Raw genomic sequence first — 20,258 nt, 5'->3', positions numbered from 1 at the left:
GGGGACAGGGCCACTGTCTGGGGTCTTCATGAAAGGGTAACATGAAGAATAACTGTGGGTTCTTGTTCATAAGGGAGCTCTGGAATGCTGTGTGCTTATTATAACCATTATAAATGATGTAAACTGGCACACCACAGCCCCCAGGACTACCCTGACTCCCCCTGGGCAGAAGGACACAGAGTGCTCTCATAATAAATTTGTCACTGTCTCGCTCTTTTATATATAAAGGAACTCAAACATACTCATGTTTACTTAGTCTAATTGATAGAAGCTATAGATTTATTTATTTATGTTGGTGAGTCTCATCCATCCATCCATCCTTCCATCTATGCAGATTTTTCAGGGAGGATGGATTAAATTGACCAAAAGTGGCAGTAAAGACTTTAACACTGTTACAAAATAATAATAAAAAAGTATATTAAAAAAATTGATTGATGGATGGATGGATTATTTTGTCTGGAAGTTTTAGAACTGCAAAGTTCGTTTAGGTCATTTGAGCAATTTCTTCATATTTTATCAGACATTTTTCTCCTCCCCCCAAGACATTATTCAGTGTGTTGAATTGTGTTTGCCCATATGACTTTGTGCTTTGATTTAAACTGGATTCAGTGCCTGTTAGCTACAAACTCAATTCTCAAAGGGGATGCAGCTCCGTGGAGAGGTGTTTACTACTCTGCACATTACAGTAGATTAACTTATGATTGCTCTAACTTGATGTGTATCATGCTGTTTTTTTCTTCGCCATCCTTTAAGTTCCTCCCTTCTAATCAAGCGTAATGACACTCCACGTCCTGTTATTACTACACGCTAAATTTAAATTGCACTAACTCCTTGGTGGGTAAAATAAATATGTTGCTCTGCAATGGTGTTGATGACTATTGAGAGCAAAATTCAGAAACTCTGTAGTAATGTGTGATTTGCTAGGGGCTATTTTGGCTCCCGCCAAACGGTTTGTGCCAAGAGCCAGGATGGCTGCCAGTTTCTCAAACAATTGCAGACACCTGTGATCAATGGCTCAATGGTTTCAGCTCCACTGACCCAGCTGCACTTGCATGGGGTTGTGTATGGAGACAAAAAGGCCTGTGAGCAGGAGATAGACTCAGGGTTTAGAAAACCCCATGTTGCTTCAGGCCTGTGTAGAATGCATTTTGACATGGAACGCCAATAGTGGAAGAAGTTTGGTTTTAATTGTTTTGTTCTCCATGTTGTATGTTTTTATAAAGTAATGTTTGAGTATATTTTTGGCGCTTTTCCACTGCATGGTACAGCTCGGTACGGCTCAGTACGGTTCGGCTCGGCGCGGCATGGTTCGGCTTGCTTCGGCTCGCTTCGCTTTTCCACTGCGTGGTTCGACTCGGCGCGGCCGAACCGAACCGTACCGTACCGTACCATGCAGTGGAAAACCGCCAAAGCGTGCCGTACCGAACCGAACCGAACCGAACCGTACCATGCAGTGGTAAAGCGCCATATGATAGTTTTGCCACAACGGCACACTTTCATTCATATATATTTCTTCATTTCAATTTTGATTCATCTATTAACCCTTTTGCACGTACGATCACACCGGTGTGATCAGTCTTGGCTGGTCCCTGGAGCGTACGATCACACCGGTGTGATTAGAACGGTCAGTGCATCACGTGATCAACTGCTAGATTCAAACTGCTTTCGCGCGTTGACTGTCGCTGAGCCAGAGACGGACGCACTCAGTGCTGTCATATATCACAACTATTGGAATATTTAATAGATGAATCAAAATTGAAATGAAGAATATTGATGAATGAAAGTATGCCGTACTTTTATACGCTAAACCACACCCATTCTGGCGGGCTGTGACGCGTAGAGGCTTGACTCATTGGGCGTGACGTCACGCCAGGCTCAGTGGTAGGCTGCTGCAGTAGCCGCAGGGCAGCCAATGAGCACGCTAGACAGCCTGCTCTAGTCTGCTGGCTGCTGCACTGCGTTGACAATAAAGACAAAATTAAGGATAATTTTTCGCTTCATATCTCGAGAAAAGATGACTTTACCCAGTGGCGGTTTTAGGCACGGGCGAACCGGGCAGTTGCCCGGGGCGGCATTTTTTCATGTCACATGGGTGCGGCACGAGCAGTTAAAAGAAAAAAAAAAACCTCTGCGCCGCGAAGCGGTTTTCTATTATCAATCATGTCACTGTGTGGGAAATTGGAAAATTGGCACCCCTGCTTGCTGAGAAGGTGCCGTGTGTGAAGCCGGTTTCACACTGTACGCGTCAGCAGTACGTATTTTTTTCCGCGCCCATAACAGATTTGAGCATTCACACACCGCACGCAGAGGCGGTGCAGCAGCGCGTAGTAGGAGCACTGTATCAGCAATACTCTAATGGAATTAGTGGGCTAAAGTCAGTCACACCACCTCGACTTTCTTCTAAAATAACGCACATTTCATTCATAATATTATAAATACAGGTCTATAGTTCCTGCAAATGTTTGTTTTTCTGAATTGTGTGAACAGGGCTAATAAAAATAAGTAATACAAAACGATTATGTGGGTCACCTCACCAAGTTGAATTGGTTTAGTCTTGACTTCTGGTCGTGACTCGTTACGTGAGTGACAGTGTTGGGGGCGGGGGATGGGAAATCTGTTGATTGTCGAGTGCCAAATAAACAGAGATGGACAGTAAAAGGTCAAAGCCATCAGGTGCACAATTTAGAAAAAAAAAGAAAAGAAGAAGAGGAGAAACGACAAAAAGATAAAGGTATGCAACTATGTTCACTCAGTGGTATGATTAAGGTATCCATGTTGTCATGAATGAAGGGCTAATGTTAATTGTGGGTAACTCGTCTCTTACATTTCTTAGCCTTTTTGCTATCATGATTGTTATGCTTATACAACAATAATTAGGTTTTAAGTCAACAAACACAAGATCTAATTTCACCATAATATAGTGCTTTGCAACAAAACTGTTACAAGTTCAGTTATTATTTATTTCCATCAGTTGGGTTAACGTGACCTCAACTACAGTGGTAGCTGCAATGACATTTTAATGACTAATTCAATTTGTACCTCTGTAGTTGAGGTCAAGAAAAATATGCATGACACAGTTATAATGGCCTCATGATGTTCTGTTCTTAGTGCCATAGTGTAATAATTAGATTCTCTTTAGTGTGTTTTCACATTTGTGTGATAAATTATTTGTGCTATAGAATATTTATTCTATATTTTATTTGTATATTATTCTTAATATTTTATATTATTGTTGTTCTCTACTCTTGTTCATTCACCTGGCGCTCGAAGGTGGTCTCGTCCAGGGTGTAATTCAATGTAGAACCGCCACTGACTTTACCTGTAGTGTAAGCAACTTACGCAATACTCGTTCCCTCTTCTAGAGAGAACCGAGGTTACGTACGTAACTGAGTACGTTTCAATCTATCATCAAGTTTTAGTTTTGTTTTAGTTTTTTGGAGTGTTCTAGATTCAGTTTATTTACTTTTAGTATAAGGGCTACCCAAGTTCATATGCCAACTGTTATAATTTAAATTTATTTTAGATTAGTTTGTTTGTGAGTCATGGGAATGTATTTTAGTTTAATTTTTGTTTTTATTTTTATTTTAAATTATGTTTTTATTTACATAAAATTTAAAAACTGATGGAAAGTCTATGAGATGTACTTATGAGATGTACTTTTTATTGTATTGATCTGATCTACAGCCACTTATTAAACATCAGCTACTGTGTGTGATAATGTGTAATGAATGTTCATTAAGTCTTTTCTTTTTTATCACTCTGTTGCATTTGTTGTTGTTTTATTTATTACAAACCAACACATGAACCATGAGATTGCATGAAAGACCTCTTTAGAGCACTATGATGTTTGCTTGACTCACCTCTGAGCTGCAACATTTGTTTTGCTTTTGCAGAGAGACATGCTGGATGTTAATCAGATTATGAAGGACTTGGCCAGCATGGTGCATGAACAAGGAGACACCATAGGTGAGATCTTGTGTGCGTGCGTGCGTGCCCGTGCGTGCCTGTGCGTGCATGCGTGTGTGTGACTCTTGTTTCCGGTTAAGAGTCTATTGACTCATCCTTGTTTGTCTGGCCTTTTATTGATAATCAATTCAAAAGTGAACTCATTCCTTTTGGGTGTGCACAATATAGTGGACTCAAAAGAGAACCTGGTTCTTTTTTTGGTTTTCTTCAGCATTTAAGTGATCTCAGACCCTTTGTTGTTCACACCACAACATCAAAAGAACTTGGATCCCAGCTTTCTGTGCATGCTGCAAGTGCACACTTCCACCTTTGACAACATCTGTCAGACAAGCACAAGTGCTTGCAGCCAAAATTGTATCGAGGTTGTGATAGAAGGGACAGGAATCCTTCATTTCAGCTTACTCCCCACTTCGACACATTTTGTCTGAGTGCTCTGTCGTAGGTTTCATTTTTTATTTTTTTTCCATTTTTTACGCGGCATTGTAACACGGTTCTGTTATAGCTTCTTTTAGAGGTGGGCGATATGGCAGGAAAATCACGATTCGTGATTTTATCACGACTCTCTTAATGTTGTTTTTACTATTTTGCAAGTGACAGAGCAGTACAGACAAACTGAGTTCCCTATTTTAAAAATGTAGCAAAAAAGAAAGACAGACCATTCTAGGCCATAGTGGGCGAAGATAATTTTTTTTATTTAAATAAACAGTGCTTTATTTTTTCAAAAAATAAAACACTACATAGATTTTATTATATTGAAGCTACTGACGTTTTACAGTGAAGAGCAGTGAGTTATTTTCTCTTTTGTTGCTTTATTAACATTAAGGGCTAGTGGTAGATTTAGTAAATCTCATAATACATATCTATTGTCATACTTATGCTTAAATTCACTTGTATCATTTAAAACAATAGATTTGATTTTTTTTTTTTTTTTTATTTAGAAATAATAGTAAATAAATAATACAAAATAGCTTTAATATGAACCATAATATTAAAATAATTATCAGTTTATCTGTATCAGCCAGATATCAGTGGATCTTTAGTGGTAAATGTTACTGTAAGTGAAAAAAAAAAAAAACGGTGTCACTGATGTTTCACAAATCTTGGAGGTGTATGTGTCCCCTGCTCACACACAAGTGATGATGTAATCCATGACCATTTGTCTCAGATTTTGGAAACACACATTTAATCCTATTTTAAATACTTTTTAGCCTTTTCTGTGCTGAAGTATATAACCATATGACTGGAAAGAAAGTAATACAGTGTGTAGAGCTGCACGATTTATCGTTAAAAGATCAAGAAACTTGATTCAACCCATGCAATCTCATTCCTAAGTGACATGCGATTCTGTCTATTAAACCTTTGACAAGTACGATCACAGTGAAACAGCTTTTGCACTGCTGCTGATCCAGAGAGAGCAGTTGCCATATATAGGTTTGAAACAGCTTCTCAAACAGTCTTTTCAACCACACAGTATCATTATTTCTGTCTTACAATAATTCAAATGGTCACTGCACTACTGGAATAAAAGTTTATACTGTAGTTTGTATATAAACATTGATGTCTACGCAAGCGATCAAAATAGAGTAAATCACCCTTTAAAAAGTGACTTGACACTTCAAATATAGACGTATCAGTCACAACGTTACACCAGTAGGTGGCGACAAGTGAAGTGAATGTTATAAAATGTGTTTGTCATTGAATCATTAATTCAAACCATTTTTTACTAAAACAAATCAAATTCATTAAATATATATTTTTTGTAAATAGAATGCAGCAATTAACATTTTGAAACTTAAATGTCCCTTAAATATTAAGTTCCACTCATTCCTGTTCTCCCCTATATATTGTTGATCACAGATTGCTGTGCGTGAGCACACATTGTTATTTCATTCACTTCAGTTTTTAAAAGGCATGTGTTTGAGAACATCAAATGTAAAAGATTTTTTAGAGTTGATTATGAAATGGTAACGTAAGATCAGAGACACCTAGCCATGGCCTCTCTGTTGGAAAATGCCCATTCCTTTTCTAATTGGTGCCCATCCAGTCCTGTGTCCTTTCCTCCGACTGTTTTAATTAATCCTGTGTGTACTGTACATTCAACAGGCCAGATGAGTAAAGACACTATGATTCCTTCAGGAGAGGTTAAGGATGTGCTTTGCATAGTCTTCATTCTTATTTAACACTCTCACGGTCACAATACAACAGCAGCTCATGGGAAAAGGAGAAAAAATGGAGTAGCACAATAAGGAGTTCACTAGAGAAAAGGGATATTGACACTTTCCTCGTTTCGAACTTCTTCCTAGCACGGACACTTAACATTTACACAGGGAAATGATGTCAGACATGCTGAAGGTTATCACAAGTTATGACTAGCAAAATAGCTAGATTCTAGTGGGACGCACAGTATACAATAAACCACCCCCATTAATGTCGTTCTGCCCTTTAGAAGGACACTTGAAGATAGGTGGACTAATTTTGGGGCTTCTCATTACGCTACATGCATTATTATTTACTTTATTTTGTCTTTTTCTGTTTTTCTTCTCCTGCAAACTTTGTTTAAAAGATGATGCATTTGTTTTGTTCCAAAACCGTGCCTATCTGGGCTATCCTAATACTTTTCCACAATGCCACTGTATCTAATTTTGACCACACTGCAGGGCAACATCACAAATACCCTTTGTCGATAAGGTGATACCAGAATGCATTGCATTGAACTCTGTTTATTATAACATTCAATCACATAACTGTTTATTTAGTTATAATAGAGCTAATAGAGGAAAATATTTTATTATACATCTTACAAATATGCTTTCATAATTATATTTTATATTTTCTGTACTGAAAATAGTTTCTTCCAATTAAAAAGATGACATTGTACCCAAATGAGAAAAAGTTATTAGCTTTACAACATTATAGCGGCAGCCTACGCTGAATATTTCTATTGTCAGTTCAACTTAGAAATATTTATTTCATGTTGTAACATAAAACAAATGGTTTTGTTGAAATAAAACAAATTATTTTAGATTAATGATTATAAGTGAATTCTACCAAACTGTTTTAGTGAAGCATAACTGATTACCTGATTTCTCTGGCACGGTACACTCTTCAGCACAATGGTAACCACACAATTCCATAACAGAATGTCCAACATAACTGAACATTAAACGTTAACATGAACTACAACATATTTCCCCTTTACTGAAAAACACATAAAATATCACTTAAAACGTAAATTTATTCTCCTAATACAGTCCCTTGCAAAGCATGCTGGGAACTAAAAATCCGCTACCAGGTTAGTTGACAAATATTCATGTAGGCTAGTTTAAACACAAATGAATGAAGTAAAAACATTTAAATATATTTGGTGAATTGGACAAAATTAAGCTGTGACAAAATGTTAAATTGTGTTAGAATGTAGTGGACTAAAGTTTTCCAAAATAAAAATACCCAGATAAAATAAATATACTGTACTTGAAAAATGCTTTGTTTACTATACTGTATTAAAAAAATATATTTTATTTCAGCAAGTTGCCAAAGTTTAGTTTTTTGTTTGTCTAAGTTCTAAATAACTAAAACTAAACAAACTAAAAAACTTGAAACACTGACAAAAACGCTCAACAAAAAATAAAATAGAAAAATAAAATGGAATTCAAAATATTAACAAAGACTATACGAATTATATTAAAATAACACTAATTATGAGTTTCCATTTTGGTTGCTTATGTAGACGGTTTACATTGAGGCAGCTCAATAGGTTTTGAAACAGATGTAATGTCAGTGGATTATATATTGAAAGTTTGCATGGAAGTAAAGCAATTCAACTCCCTCATACTCCTTCTCTTTCTCTTTTGTAACACTGAGTACATGCAAGGTTTGAAATAAGGGGTTTAGGACATGTGTGCACTTCCAACTGTCATCTTTCACATTCCAAAGATTTTTTTTTTTTTTCTTCCTTTAAAGCCACAGCTTAAGGATGAAAAGCGGTTGTAATATGTTACTGGAACTGTGCCCTGCAAAAACACTCTCTTAATCATGTTTCTGATGGTTATGAGATTGTACTTATATGCACACACATTCATTTTATGGATACATGTTTAAAAAGAATAATAATTATAAAGCCGTTGCATCCAGACGTGAAGTTTACAGGCCTTCCTCAGATCTGTGCATAAAGTAAAGCCAGAACAAAAGCCTGCATGACACATTTCAGTTAGGCCAAGTGTCCATTAGAGTTAAACGAGCCTGAAATAGAAATGGCTAAATTGCTCTTTACCCAGGGTGTTTATTAGGAGGTGGATGTGAATAAAGTCTCTGTAGATGGCCGTGGTTGAAGGAGGGGGAGATGGACAGATGAGGCAAGTAAACGGGTGCAGGAAGTTTGGATTGGTGCTTTTAGCACAGCTTTATAGAAAGGTGGGCTTCTGTGACAAAGCCAGAACGACGTTGTGACATACCTGAATAAAACAAGTCATGCTGTGCTAGTTGCTGTGCTGGGCTGTTAGTTGTCCAGTGACAAATGCACACTCACAAACAGGATTATGCTATAAAGGTAAAAAAAAATTAAAAAAAATTGTACGATATATTTACTATTTTAAATGAGTATATGTATTATATTTATTATTGTGAAATTAATTTAATTAACATTGGGATTTCATATGTAATGTTTTTTTTTTCTCTAAAATTAAATACTCGACTAAATTAAATATAATCATTTATTTATGCCTTGTTTTATACCATGAAAAACTCAGTTGCCAGTGTTCTATGAATATGCAATTTAAGTGTATTAAAATTTGTCAAAGACTTCAGATATACAAAAACGGTGCACTCATATTACTACGAATGGGAGAAAGTGCAACCCGCAATATGGCTGAGTAAGTCCCGTCTTCTAAATAAAAGAGCCAATTGACAATTGGTAAAGTCACTGCATCACTGCAGCTGCCTCTAGAAGACCCGGTTGGTTTAGAAACAGTCAGTGTTCTGAGAAGCACGCTTATGACTGCACATGCAAACTGGCTGGCGTAGCCTGAAAAATGCATTTTTTTTGTCATGATTTGAGCATTTAGAAACAAAATTTTGAGACAGTTGTTTTCAGATTTCATTGATGATTTAAAAAATTAAATGCTTGGTGAACAGAGAATTTGATGTTTCCCCATGCATTGAAAGAGATAGGTGCTCTACTAGCATGACTGAAGTAGCTGCCTGTGAGAGGCATTTCAAAGATGACTGTTGAGTGAAATGACTTGCCTTAAAGGGACTTTGGTATTAAGTAGTAATATTATAATAGTGACATAGTCCCATTCTATGTCACTAGCATAGCAGTGCATATGACACAGCTCACACAAGTCACTTTCAAACCAAGCAGCTTTCTGTTGGTCAACTTCAGCTGAATTCAGTTGACCAACTTAAACATGAATGAAATCTGCATGGGGCACTTTTTCCTCCTCACGTGAAACTTTCCATTGCGCAGATTCCTATTAAAATGACCTGATTTTGCCTATAAAATTTTTCAGAAATGTGACCGCACCATTAAAGTAGGATGACTTCATTGGCACATAGCCTGACATGTTCCGATTTGATGCATATGTGCAGAGTGCAGACATTTTCTAAATCCTGTTGCTGTTTCATCTAGTTAGTTACTATTTTATATAAAAAAAAAAATTGTTTAATTCATACTGTATCGTGTGCATATGTAACTTTCATGTTTACATTTTCTCATGTGTGCTTGTATTGCCTCATCTGTCTTACTGTACTGATCCTGCTCTTTTTATTTACTGCTTAAGCATTGCTTAAGATTGTCTGTGTACATAGTGCGCCTATTAATTCCGTAAAGAGGTGATTTGATTCTGCTGCTATATGAATGCTAAATTGTGTTCCAAACTAATTGGCTGTTTGTTTTACGGCTCAGCTTTGTGCCTCCCTAATTGGTTGATTATTTAATTATGTATAGCCTACTGTTTTCAGGAGTATTCAATGTGCGCACATGTGTGTGTTTAGTAGTGACCAACTGAGGAGTCTCTAGATAAGAGCTCGTCAAGCCTGTTCATTTAGAATCATTGTAAAATGTGTCCCTGTAATTCTTAATGAATTGAGGATGATGGAAATTAAAAAGCAACAGTTATTGTATTTTGTTTTCAGAGCCTGTTTGCCCATGTTTGGCAGTCGATAAGGTTGTATTACACAGAGTAGGATTCTGCATATAAAAAATGAATTAACAGCTCTTCCTGTGAATCAACTATAGCACAAACAGTACAGGCCTTTTTGGATCCCAGTGCTACACACTTGATCTCTACAGTCGTTTAATTTATTTTTGATTTGGTTTAGTTGGTGAATTAAACATTTAAGCTATACACTATTTCTGTTCCAAAATCTAGCTTACTTAGCAAAACATTAGCTTGGCAACATTTCAGGCTTTATACTGATGTGAGGCAAGTTCAAAGCAGTCTCTGGAAATGGCAAGTACTTTTTATTTACTACTGAGAAAAAAATCTGTTGATACAGAATAAATATCTTGTCCAAAATTGATTGATTGATTTATTGTATTGTATTTTTGTAGGGTATTAAGCCATTATCTTAGTGTTATGGTAACGTCAGTGACAGGTAAAATCCCAATTCATTACTGTACTGTATGTCTAAATTTTAACAATAATGCATAAATCTTTAAAGACAAACACTATGATGATGTAGAATCCAAAAGTATGTGTGATTTCAACTTAATTTCACCATTCACATTATGTCATTTTAATGCTTCATGGGATGTTATTCATTCACTCATAACATAATTTAGGTACCTAGTTCTGTACATTTGTCTGATTATTTTTGTTGCTGCTTGAAATCATTTTGTAATATTGTGTTTTTTCTATCAGAGCTGTTTGACTTGGTTCATGGCTTAAGATTCTTTATTGTGGAATATTTTAAAATTTCTGTGGACAACATGAATGGAAAGAATACTGTACTTCTGTAACCAAGGCTGTTGAAAAAAAAAAAAGGGCGGTCACTGTTGAGCTCTATTGAAATCAACTTGAGTGTAAGTCAAGTCTCTTGTGTGCTTCATGTATGGATCCATTTGTGCCACGTACACAAGTGACAGTTTATGGAGTTGCTATATGAAACGCATTTCAAATAATTCACTTACAAAGTTCCATTTCAGTTGGGACGCTGCTATAGAAGATAAGAGCTTGTGTAGACTGTAAACAGTGAGGTGGCTGTATAAGTTTTGGAACTGAATCGCTCAATAACTTTGATAAAATTCCATTTAGAATGTCTTTTTGACATGAGTGACACTAATAAGAGGTTGGTTGCCCTGCAGGGTATCTTTAGCAGACATGGCTGATGATTCATCAAGCACAGAGCCCTCTTTTCAGTTTCACTATTGAAATATTGATTGATAAGTCTCCGTATGATGTGTCATCTCCCTTCAGTGTTTCTAAATGAACCATTTCTCATTTCCACCCAGATTCTGTGTGCCTATATTGGTTGTAGATGACAGGTCAGTAATCTCAGATGGAGACAGAAGAAATGTTCACGATGGGAGGGTTATATTGGTCACCGGAGAAGGTACGGGGCACTTCCTGAATAACGTGCAGCCCACACACATACAGATAGTGCTTTGTGTAAACTTTGGTTTGTTCATTCCAGTCTGCTGTACTCTAAACCTTATTCTTGCTATTTTTCACATTTGTAACTCAATGAGTCTTGTTGTTCAGGAGAGCGGGCTTGTGACGAGAACATAGGCTACTATTTAAAAAACAAGAACTAAATGGGAAATTACACTGCACGGCAAAACAAACAAAAAAAACAAGCGAATGGTTAAATTCCAAAAATCAATGCACCTCTTCATGGAAATAACATCACAACATTTATTTCCATCAAAAGGTGCATCAATTTTTGGTCAAGGTCTTGTATTGACAATGCGAGAGTCAAGCACTCTGTAAAGTCTACTCCAGCACATCCCACTTTCAATGATTTTAAGGCCTGGACTCAGAGACGCCAATTCATGCTCCCTCCCAACCATGCTTTCACAATTTGAGCCTGATGAATCTTGGCTTTGTCATCCTGGAATATGGCCATGATGTGTCTTCCTATATTTTGTTTTTTAAGATGCAACCAAATAATGATCCAGTCTCTTAAGCATTTGCTTATTCAAATCCAAACATTCAAAAATGTCTTTGGGCCGGCAGTGTTGTACAGGTTTAATTATATCATGGAGTGACTGCTCTCCACCCAGCTCATTTAAAACAGGCAATTTACCTCTTACCAGAAATAGAAAGAAACATGGCGTTGAAATGAGTGTCAGGATGGTGGGATGAAATATTACAAGTTGATAGCATGTTAGAGCTCTTGTTAATCCATTTAAAAAAGGCCACCTAATGAAAGACGAATAAAAAAATACCGGAAAAGCGAGGACAAATACATCACTTCCTCGCACAGGTTTCCAGCTTCTTTCCATGTAAACCCCCCTTCACCTCCCTTCCCACATCTCACGGCGACGGCGCAGACCAGCACCAAATCAAATCAGAGAAAGATAAACAAAACTTCATTAGTTCCTCCAGCTAGGCGGAGGTGAGGTCTACAGTGTTCCCCTCAGCTGAGCCTGCCCTGCTTTAACCCCGCTGTAACTCCCCCGCTTCTGCTTTCGTTATGCTCTCCTGTGTGGTGAACCGCACATTTGTTTTTAATTGGGAAGGGAATTGACTTTGCATTTGAATCAATGTTCTCACTTGCCCGTATACGTACATGCGCATTGAAACAAGACAACTCATTTGGATTATTCAAAGTTAATAATTGGCTGACTTTCCCATGAATCAAGGAAGCAAGGACATAACAGAGTCTTTGTTTGTTTCCAGCTGATTATCATACAGTATGTTTGTTTCTAAGCACAATTCTCTGTGGAAAATGTATTTTTGTGATGCGTTTCTTAAGTAGGACATTAGCTAATCTTGCCTTGGTACTATAAGAGATAGGCTACAACAACTATGTGTGTACTCTTCAAATGGTCACACTAATGATAATCATTAAAGTTCTTTCACAGATTTTAAGAATAACACTCTCATTTCACAGATCAGTAAGGCAGTAAATGCTTCCCAAAACAATGCAGAATTTAACCTTAATAATTCATGTGGAACAACTGCATACTGTAAGGCTAATCCGTGATGAAGAGCACCTTATAATTCACCCAAAAAAATTAGAATTTTGTCCTTTTATATTTTTGCTCATCTGACACAAAAACATTTTCTGTTTTCAGTTCTGTTGTTATTGAATGTCATGCCATTTTTATTATTATTCTCAATAAGAATGTAGGCAAGGTTATGCAGTGAATAATGCATTTTTTTTTAATTATTTTTTTGGCTGTTTCCTATAAATGCAAAGTTATTGTATGGCTTCAGAACTACTTTTTTGATTGTTTTTAATTAAGGAAAAAAAAACATAATAATAATTAATTTAATGCTTTTATAGTATTTCATTTTATAATTTACATTTTATAAATGTATTTAGATTTTTGGCCCTGGTCACTATAAATTATGTTGTTGTATGGCATCTCTAGTTTTGTGTTTTGTGAGGAAAAACAAATAATAGCATGCTGGTTTGGAACAATGTGAGAGTGAGTAAATAATGACAGAAGTTTATTTTTTTTGGCTGAATTCTTCCTTTCAACATGGCCTTTTGTGATGATGGTGTGTTGAGACCACAAAATATAATGCAGCTTTTTATTTATGTATTTATTTTGGCAGCATTAACATTGGGCACTTTGCTCTCTAATCCATTTCTCCCTGGGAAAGAGAACATGAATTAGAGAGTAGGTATGTTAATAAAGGTGCTCTGGTACACCACTTGCTTGGGCATTCTTTTTTTGTGTGAATGTGTATGAGTGAGTCACACATTCTCTAATCAATTTTAAGTTTTTGCGCACATAGGCTGAAAAACATTTGGAAATAGTCTGAATAAACTGATCACATTGTTACATTGTGTATCTAAAAAAACATGACGACGACAACAACAATATTAGTCTAATGCTTGTTTTCTTTTCACAGACAGCATTGAAGACTACATTCAGACCACTTCATCACATGTGGACTCAGCCAATCAGGAGCTTGCAAAAGCCAGTCAGTATCAGGTATGTTATTGACTTTTCGGAAAGCTACTGCATTGTCACACGGTATGTAAAAGGAGTATTTCGGTAACTATGAACACAATTATTGTTACAGGTTTGTTTATTAGATCCAGTTGACATCACACAGTGATATTTTCAACATTCTGTCATTCATTAGACACTCACTTTAATATTCACCCTTTACCAATTACCTGACAGGTAGAACATAAACTTGAAAATTTGTCATTGATTGTTCACTTGCTCAGTTTAAGTATTAAGTATTGTGCTTGTTGATACAAAATGACTGTGTATTACACCTTTGTCTATCCTGGTGCCATGCATAATTAACTCATTTAATTGATGTTTTTATTAAAATTGTCTTAATTTCAATTCAAAGTATTTATTTTATCAGCCATCCATTTATGCATTCCTTTGAAACTAAATCAATGTTTTGGCTATATAATCTTGAACATGGTGGTTGCAAACATTGTTAAATGAAATTCTAAATTAATTATATGAAATTATAAATTAATTATTAAACATGCACAAAGCACGTTGCTTTTTGTGTTGCCACTTTTTATTGCTCATTGAACAATTTAAACAATTGTTAATCTTGATTTTGTTACTTATGAGATGCAAAGGGGATTTTTATACTAAATAGATTACCCATTTCAACAATCTACTCGATCACAACAACAGGTTACATATGATGTCCCCTGGCTATCTTTAATAATATATTGACAAAATTGTCATTTGTATAATGAAAAATCCCTACTTTCTGAAGCCGGAAGGCTTAAATAAACTTCACAGAAAGGCTCAATTTATTTGATCAAAAATACAGTAGATCAAAAATACAGTAGAAAATATCACTATTAATATAATGAAAAACAGTAATACTGTGAAATATTATTACATTGTAAAATAACGGTTTTGCATTTACTGTATTTTAAAATGTAGCTTATTCCTGTGATGGCATAGCTGTAGTTTCAGCATCATTACTCCAGTCTTCAGTCTCACATGATCCTTCAGATATAATTTTAATATGCTGATTTGGTGCTCAAGTAACGTTTCCTATTATTATCAATGTTAAAAAAACAATCTTAATATGTTTGATGAAACCATGATACACTTTATTTAATGAATGTATGCATGCTTCCAAACTTTTGAATGGGAAGTGTATGTGTTCATTTTCTTTTGGATATTTTGTTAACACTTTATTTTGATGGTCCCGTTAGAACATTCTGTTGACTATAAGTAACTTTGTAACAACAAGTCAACTAACTCTCATTAGAGTATTAGTGGACTGTCTGTGTAATATCTGCAAACACTTTATTGTGATGCTCCTCCAACAGACACTATACTGACTATAAGTAACTTTTCAATACGTCAACTTATTCTAACCCTAACCCTACCAGTCTACTAATACTCTACTAATACTCTAATGAGAGTTAGTAGACATGTAGGTGTAATGTTCCTTATAGACAACCGAATGTGTTAAAGGGACCATCAAAATAAAGTGAAACCGACATTTTTTCTGCTTCTTTTTTAGGTTTCTCCACCTCATTGACACCCCTAGTCAGCCTTATAGAAATCATTTCACTTCATCATCATTAACTTACCTCTGTTGTCCAGTCATAGAAGTGAGACACTTTCAACCGTTGTTGTCTGCTTAGAGTATATATGTGCACCTTATTCTACTGTACTTTGACCTTTGTTTTCATATATTCCTGTCTGATAAGAGCAGTTGGTGTTGGTTGTGGCCTTTTCGCATCGTTCTTCTCTGGGGTTCACAATAAAAACACTGGCTAATAAAGGGTGGTCATGCACGTGTGCATACACGTTCATGCGTTTGTGTTTCTACCCCGTTCACCGGTTCCCATCTATGTGAGTTTGTGTCAAATCAAATGAAGGTCCCAAAGGGGTGCTTTAGCATTCCTCTCTTGGCTGTAATTTTCTCGCCTCTTCCTTCCTCCACTTACAAGAGCACAAGGGAGTAAATGAGTGAGTAGCAACAGCTTTTGGATTAATTGTCATTTCATTATCTCAAGGAGAGCTCAGCCGTGACCGAACTCACGCAGAGCAATTTAGCACTTCGTCGGTCCCGCTGCCGCCCACCCCGAAGGGAGGAGGGAAGCGCTCCTGGCTTAGGGCGCTACCCCATTTTCTTTCGAACATCTCCCATAAACCCACAGTGTTGAACATTACGCACGCAAGTCAATTAAAAATAGCAAATCATTTTCTTTCTGTGGCCCAAAATGTCAGTTAACCGAACGCAGGAAATAAATTGAATCTATAATCCATCAAGCCAAAAGCAGTTCCTCTCTGCTCATGGAAGGTCTGTAAATGACAAGAATGATGTTGTATCAACCCCATCAGAGTTCAATGGACCACGATGGAACATGATTGTTCATTACCATGCTGCTGCTCCAAACTCTAAACTCAAATGAACAGACAGTGAACAGAGTTCACAGCATAATACAGACTCCAGACTTCAATTACCATTATTCATTTTCTCACTCTCTCCATTACAAGGCCATTTTGTGATGTGGAAAAGTGCTTTACTGGGTGCTTAAGTTAACCTTAACCTTAGTTAAGTTTATTCAATTCAGTTCTAAGGTCAGGAAGTATTTTCTTTTACAATTATTATGTCCATTTTCCCCATAAACTGCTTTATACAGTAATGGCATAACATTTATAATTAGCATACATTTTAGACTCACCATTTGTAGTTGTTTTCTCAATTTGTTCTCCTCAACGCAAATAGTGAACATAGCCACAGCAGAGGCTTTGCGCATCTCTAAGAAACAGAGATTTGAATTCCTGAATTAATCTGATTTTTTGTATCAATAATTTGAACAAAAAGATTAAATGACTCACTCATAAACAGCCAATTTAATTATTATTATACTGTACCCATTCACTATTTATACAGCATATATATATATATATATATATATATATACATATATATATATATATATATATATATATATATATATATATATATATATATATATATATATATATATATCATTAACTATAGCCTACTCTGTATATACACATATTGGGAATCATTGATTCGACTGTATTTATGGAGTCTGGAGTCATTGAAACCATGCAAAGTTTAGTTTTTTGGTAAAAGATGTGTAGCCTAGTATATTTGACATAATTGACGCCACGCCTACTGTCACAGATCGCGTAGCAGGGTATTTTCCTGTCAGGGACACAAGTTGTATACTTTTACATGTTACGTTGGGCGACGTTCCTCTCGTTACTTTATTTTAATGCAATTACATGTTGTTAAATGAGTTTATTCCAAGCGCGCTGTATCTTTGTATGAGCATGAGCGATGCTCAATTTACAAATGAATCACTCTTTTGAGTCGATTTTGTTCAAAGACTTCATCAAACAAGTTGGCAGATCTGTCTAAATCGGTTCGCGAATCAGTCTGAATGATCTGTTCAGTTCCTCATGCACTAAATCGTCTGAAGCGCGTTCAATCACACTCGACTCGGATTCGTAACAGGAAGATTTAAGAACATAAAGAGCGTTGGATGAAGTCGCCGTGGATTTACAATTTAGTCTAGTGAAAGCAAATCTGCAAATGCATCATATTTTTGCCAGCGATGAAGATATTTATTAGTTGAACATCTTCGTATGCTGTCTGTGAATGAATGATTCCACAGGACGATACATTCGATTTTATTTCATTCAGGTAATACATTTTACAACCAAACAGATTATAACGCCATGATAGCACTACTATAAAGTATGACATTATCCGTTTTTTGGACATATATTAATTTATAGGCTACAAAAAAACGCTTAAGAGCGTCGGCTCACTGGCAAAGGTTAACACTAAGCTAAGGTTACCTATGTGGGCAGTTTATGAAATGAACACCCGCCATCCCGCGGTAATGTGTGTGTATTGCGCAGGGGCATAGTCACACGAATAGTTTACATTGATTGAAAACTAATTTGTTTAAAAAGGAGGAGGCTATTGCAGGTGTGGTGCCGAATTCTGACCCCCGCCAAATTATTACCAACCCCCCCCCAAAGTATGGTAGGTTTAGGATTAGTTGTGGGGGAGGGGTTAGGATTAGGGGTGGGGTTAGGATTAGGCAATCAGATACTGATTTCAACAAGGGAGGTAATAATTTGACAGGGAGTCAAAATTCGGCACAACACCTGTGAAGGCAGGTTCACATAAAATCATTATGACATGACATTATATTTTGATCTAACGAGCATCTGGTTTGGCGAGCCAAAAACGGACTGTAGCCTATAAGTCGTGTTTATTGTTTTTTTTTCTTCTTCTAATTAGCCTAATATGTTAAAACATATGACGAAAACATGTTACTTGTTCAATTAATGCACAGTTTGTTTGATGACGAATTGCTAAAGATGAAATTGGCCTCCCTTTCTGTCATTGTGAGTATGCGTTTTTTATTTTTTTTTACGATATTCGACTTTTGCTCCTCTATTGTGGAATGGCATTTTTGCCAGAAATTCACATCCCTACGCGAGGCGAACTATTCTCAAAGACTTACTTTTAGTCATTATTTGGGTAGCACACATATTCTGAATGCCTTCGGCAGAATTCAAATGAGCCATTTTAATCTAGATTAATCTAGATTACTTCCAAGATTACAGTGAGATTAATCTAGATTTAAAAAATTAATCTATGCCCACCTCTATTTTTTTTTTTTTTTCAAATTTACAATACGGTTTTCATTTATTCCTGTGATGGCAATGCTGAATTGTCATTCTTACGTGTCACATGATCCTTCAGAATCATTATAATATGCTGATTTGGTGCTCAACAAACATTTCTTCTTATTTTTATTGTTGAAAACAGTTGAGCTGCTTTATATTTTTGTGGAAACCATGACATATTTAACAATTCTTTGATGAATAAGTTAAAAAGAACAGCATTTATAAGATTTTTTTTTGTAACAATGTTAAAGTCTTTAACTTTTACTTTTGATCAATGTATTGCACTGTTTAACTGTTTAAAAGTTTTCTTAATTCTATTAGATGAAAATGTGGATGCATTCATAAAAACAAAGTGGTTTTCAAGGGGTGAGGAAACATATAGTATGACTAGTAAAAAGGGTTTTTTTTGTTGTTGTTGTTGTTTGAAAAAAAGGTTGGGAGTCACTGCCCTTGCTGAGATAAGACAAAAAATGGACATGGTAATCTAGTAAAAAAAAACAATAACATAACCACTGTTGTGCAACAAAGTTGTTCACAGTTTTTCACAGATTATTGCTTACACATAGCTCATATCTGGTGTGTACTAGAACATTTTTTTGTGTGTGTGGGCCGCACTAGGCTGTATTTATGTCAGTTGGATGATCTTGTGGCCTGCAGAGTGTGACAGTGAGCGTGGTGTTGGATTATTATTTGCTATCTGGTTGTACATAAGCCGCATGTTGTCCCGATTGCACTGAATCCATGCAGACCAGACGGCTGATTTGTGTGCCCAGAGCAGATTCACTGCTTCAACATACCCTCTGTAACCCTTCCTCCCACACACAAGAAACATAAGGGAGCCAAAGCGTGATCTAAGGGGGCAGAATGAAATTCAATTTATTAGTATCACTATTACTGTTGCGAATACTGTGGGTTAGGGACTTGATGATACCTCAAATCATGCATTTGTGGAGGAGAGGTGTGCTGTTAGTTTTCTGAGCAATCAGACTTTTGGTTTTCCCCTGGTAGATGATTAAATGGGCATAAAATAAAATGTAATTTATTCATAGTGAAGGATGGATCCGAGTTATATCTGGGGACCATTATCTGTCACCTTTGGCTGGTTGGGGTTTAAAAGACAGTTAGGCCTGGTTTTACATAGCCTGGGAAAACCCAGACGAACTTCCGACAAATTTAGATTTGCTCTGCAAGTTAGTCTGGCGAAGAGCCCATTCAAGCTCATTTCCAATCTTTCCAAATTGAGGCACCAATCAAAAACGTTGAGGCGGCCTTTACAAGATGACGATCTATATGATTGGTTTTAGGTCTATCCAATTGCGCCATGGGGCATTTGAGCGACGTCCGTTTCCAAATCGAGGCACCAATCACAAACGTTGAGGCTGCCTTTACAAGATGACGATCGATCTGATTGGTTTTAGTTCTATCCAATTGCGCCCAGAGGCATTTGAGCGACGTCCGTTGGTGACGCCCCTTTGGAAGTGAGCTGTGAATG

At 36.4% G+C, this 20,258-nt stretch overlaps 1 protein-coding gene across 1 annotated transcript in view; it reads left to right on the top strand.

Annotated features, from left to right (window-relative positions):
* tsnare1 (T-SNARE Domain Containing 1) overlaps window positions 1-20,258 on the top strand; it is a 169,999-nt gene that overhangs the window by 110,244 nt on the left and 39,497 nt on the right. Inside the window, exons 9-10 of the mRNA XM_077214209.1 lie at window positions 3,894-3,966; window positions 13,992-14,074. Coding sequence (XP_077070324.1) covers window positions 3,894-3,966; window positions 13,992-14,074 — 156 coding nt within the window. The remainder of the gene's footprint in view (window positions 1-3,893; window positions 3,967-13,991; window positions 14,075-20,258) is intronic.

Source organism: Siphateles boraxobius, unplaced genomic scaffold (assembly GCF_051911475.1).
Source record: "Siphateles boraxobius isolate OS27281-9 unplaced genomic scaffold, OSU_SipBor_1 68, whole genome shotgun sequence".
Lineage (NCBI taxonomy): Eukaryota > Metazoa > Chordata > Actinopteri > Cypriniformes > Leuciscidae > Siphateles > Siphateles boraxobius.
This window is presented reverse-complemented; position numbering and strand designations above follow the sequence as displayed.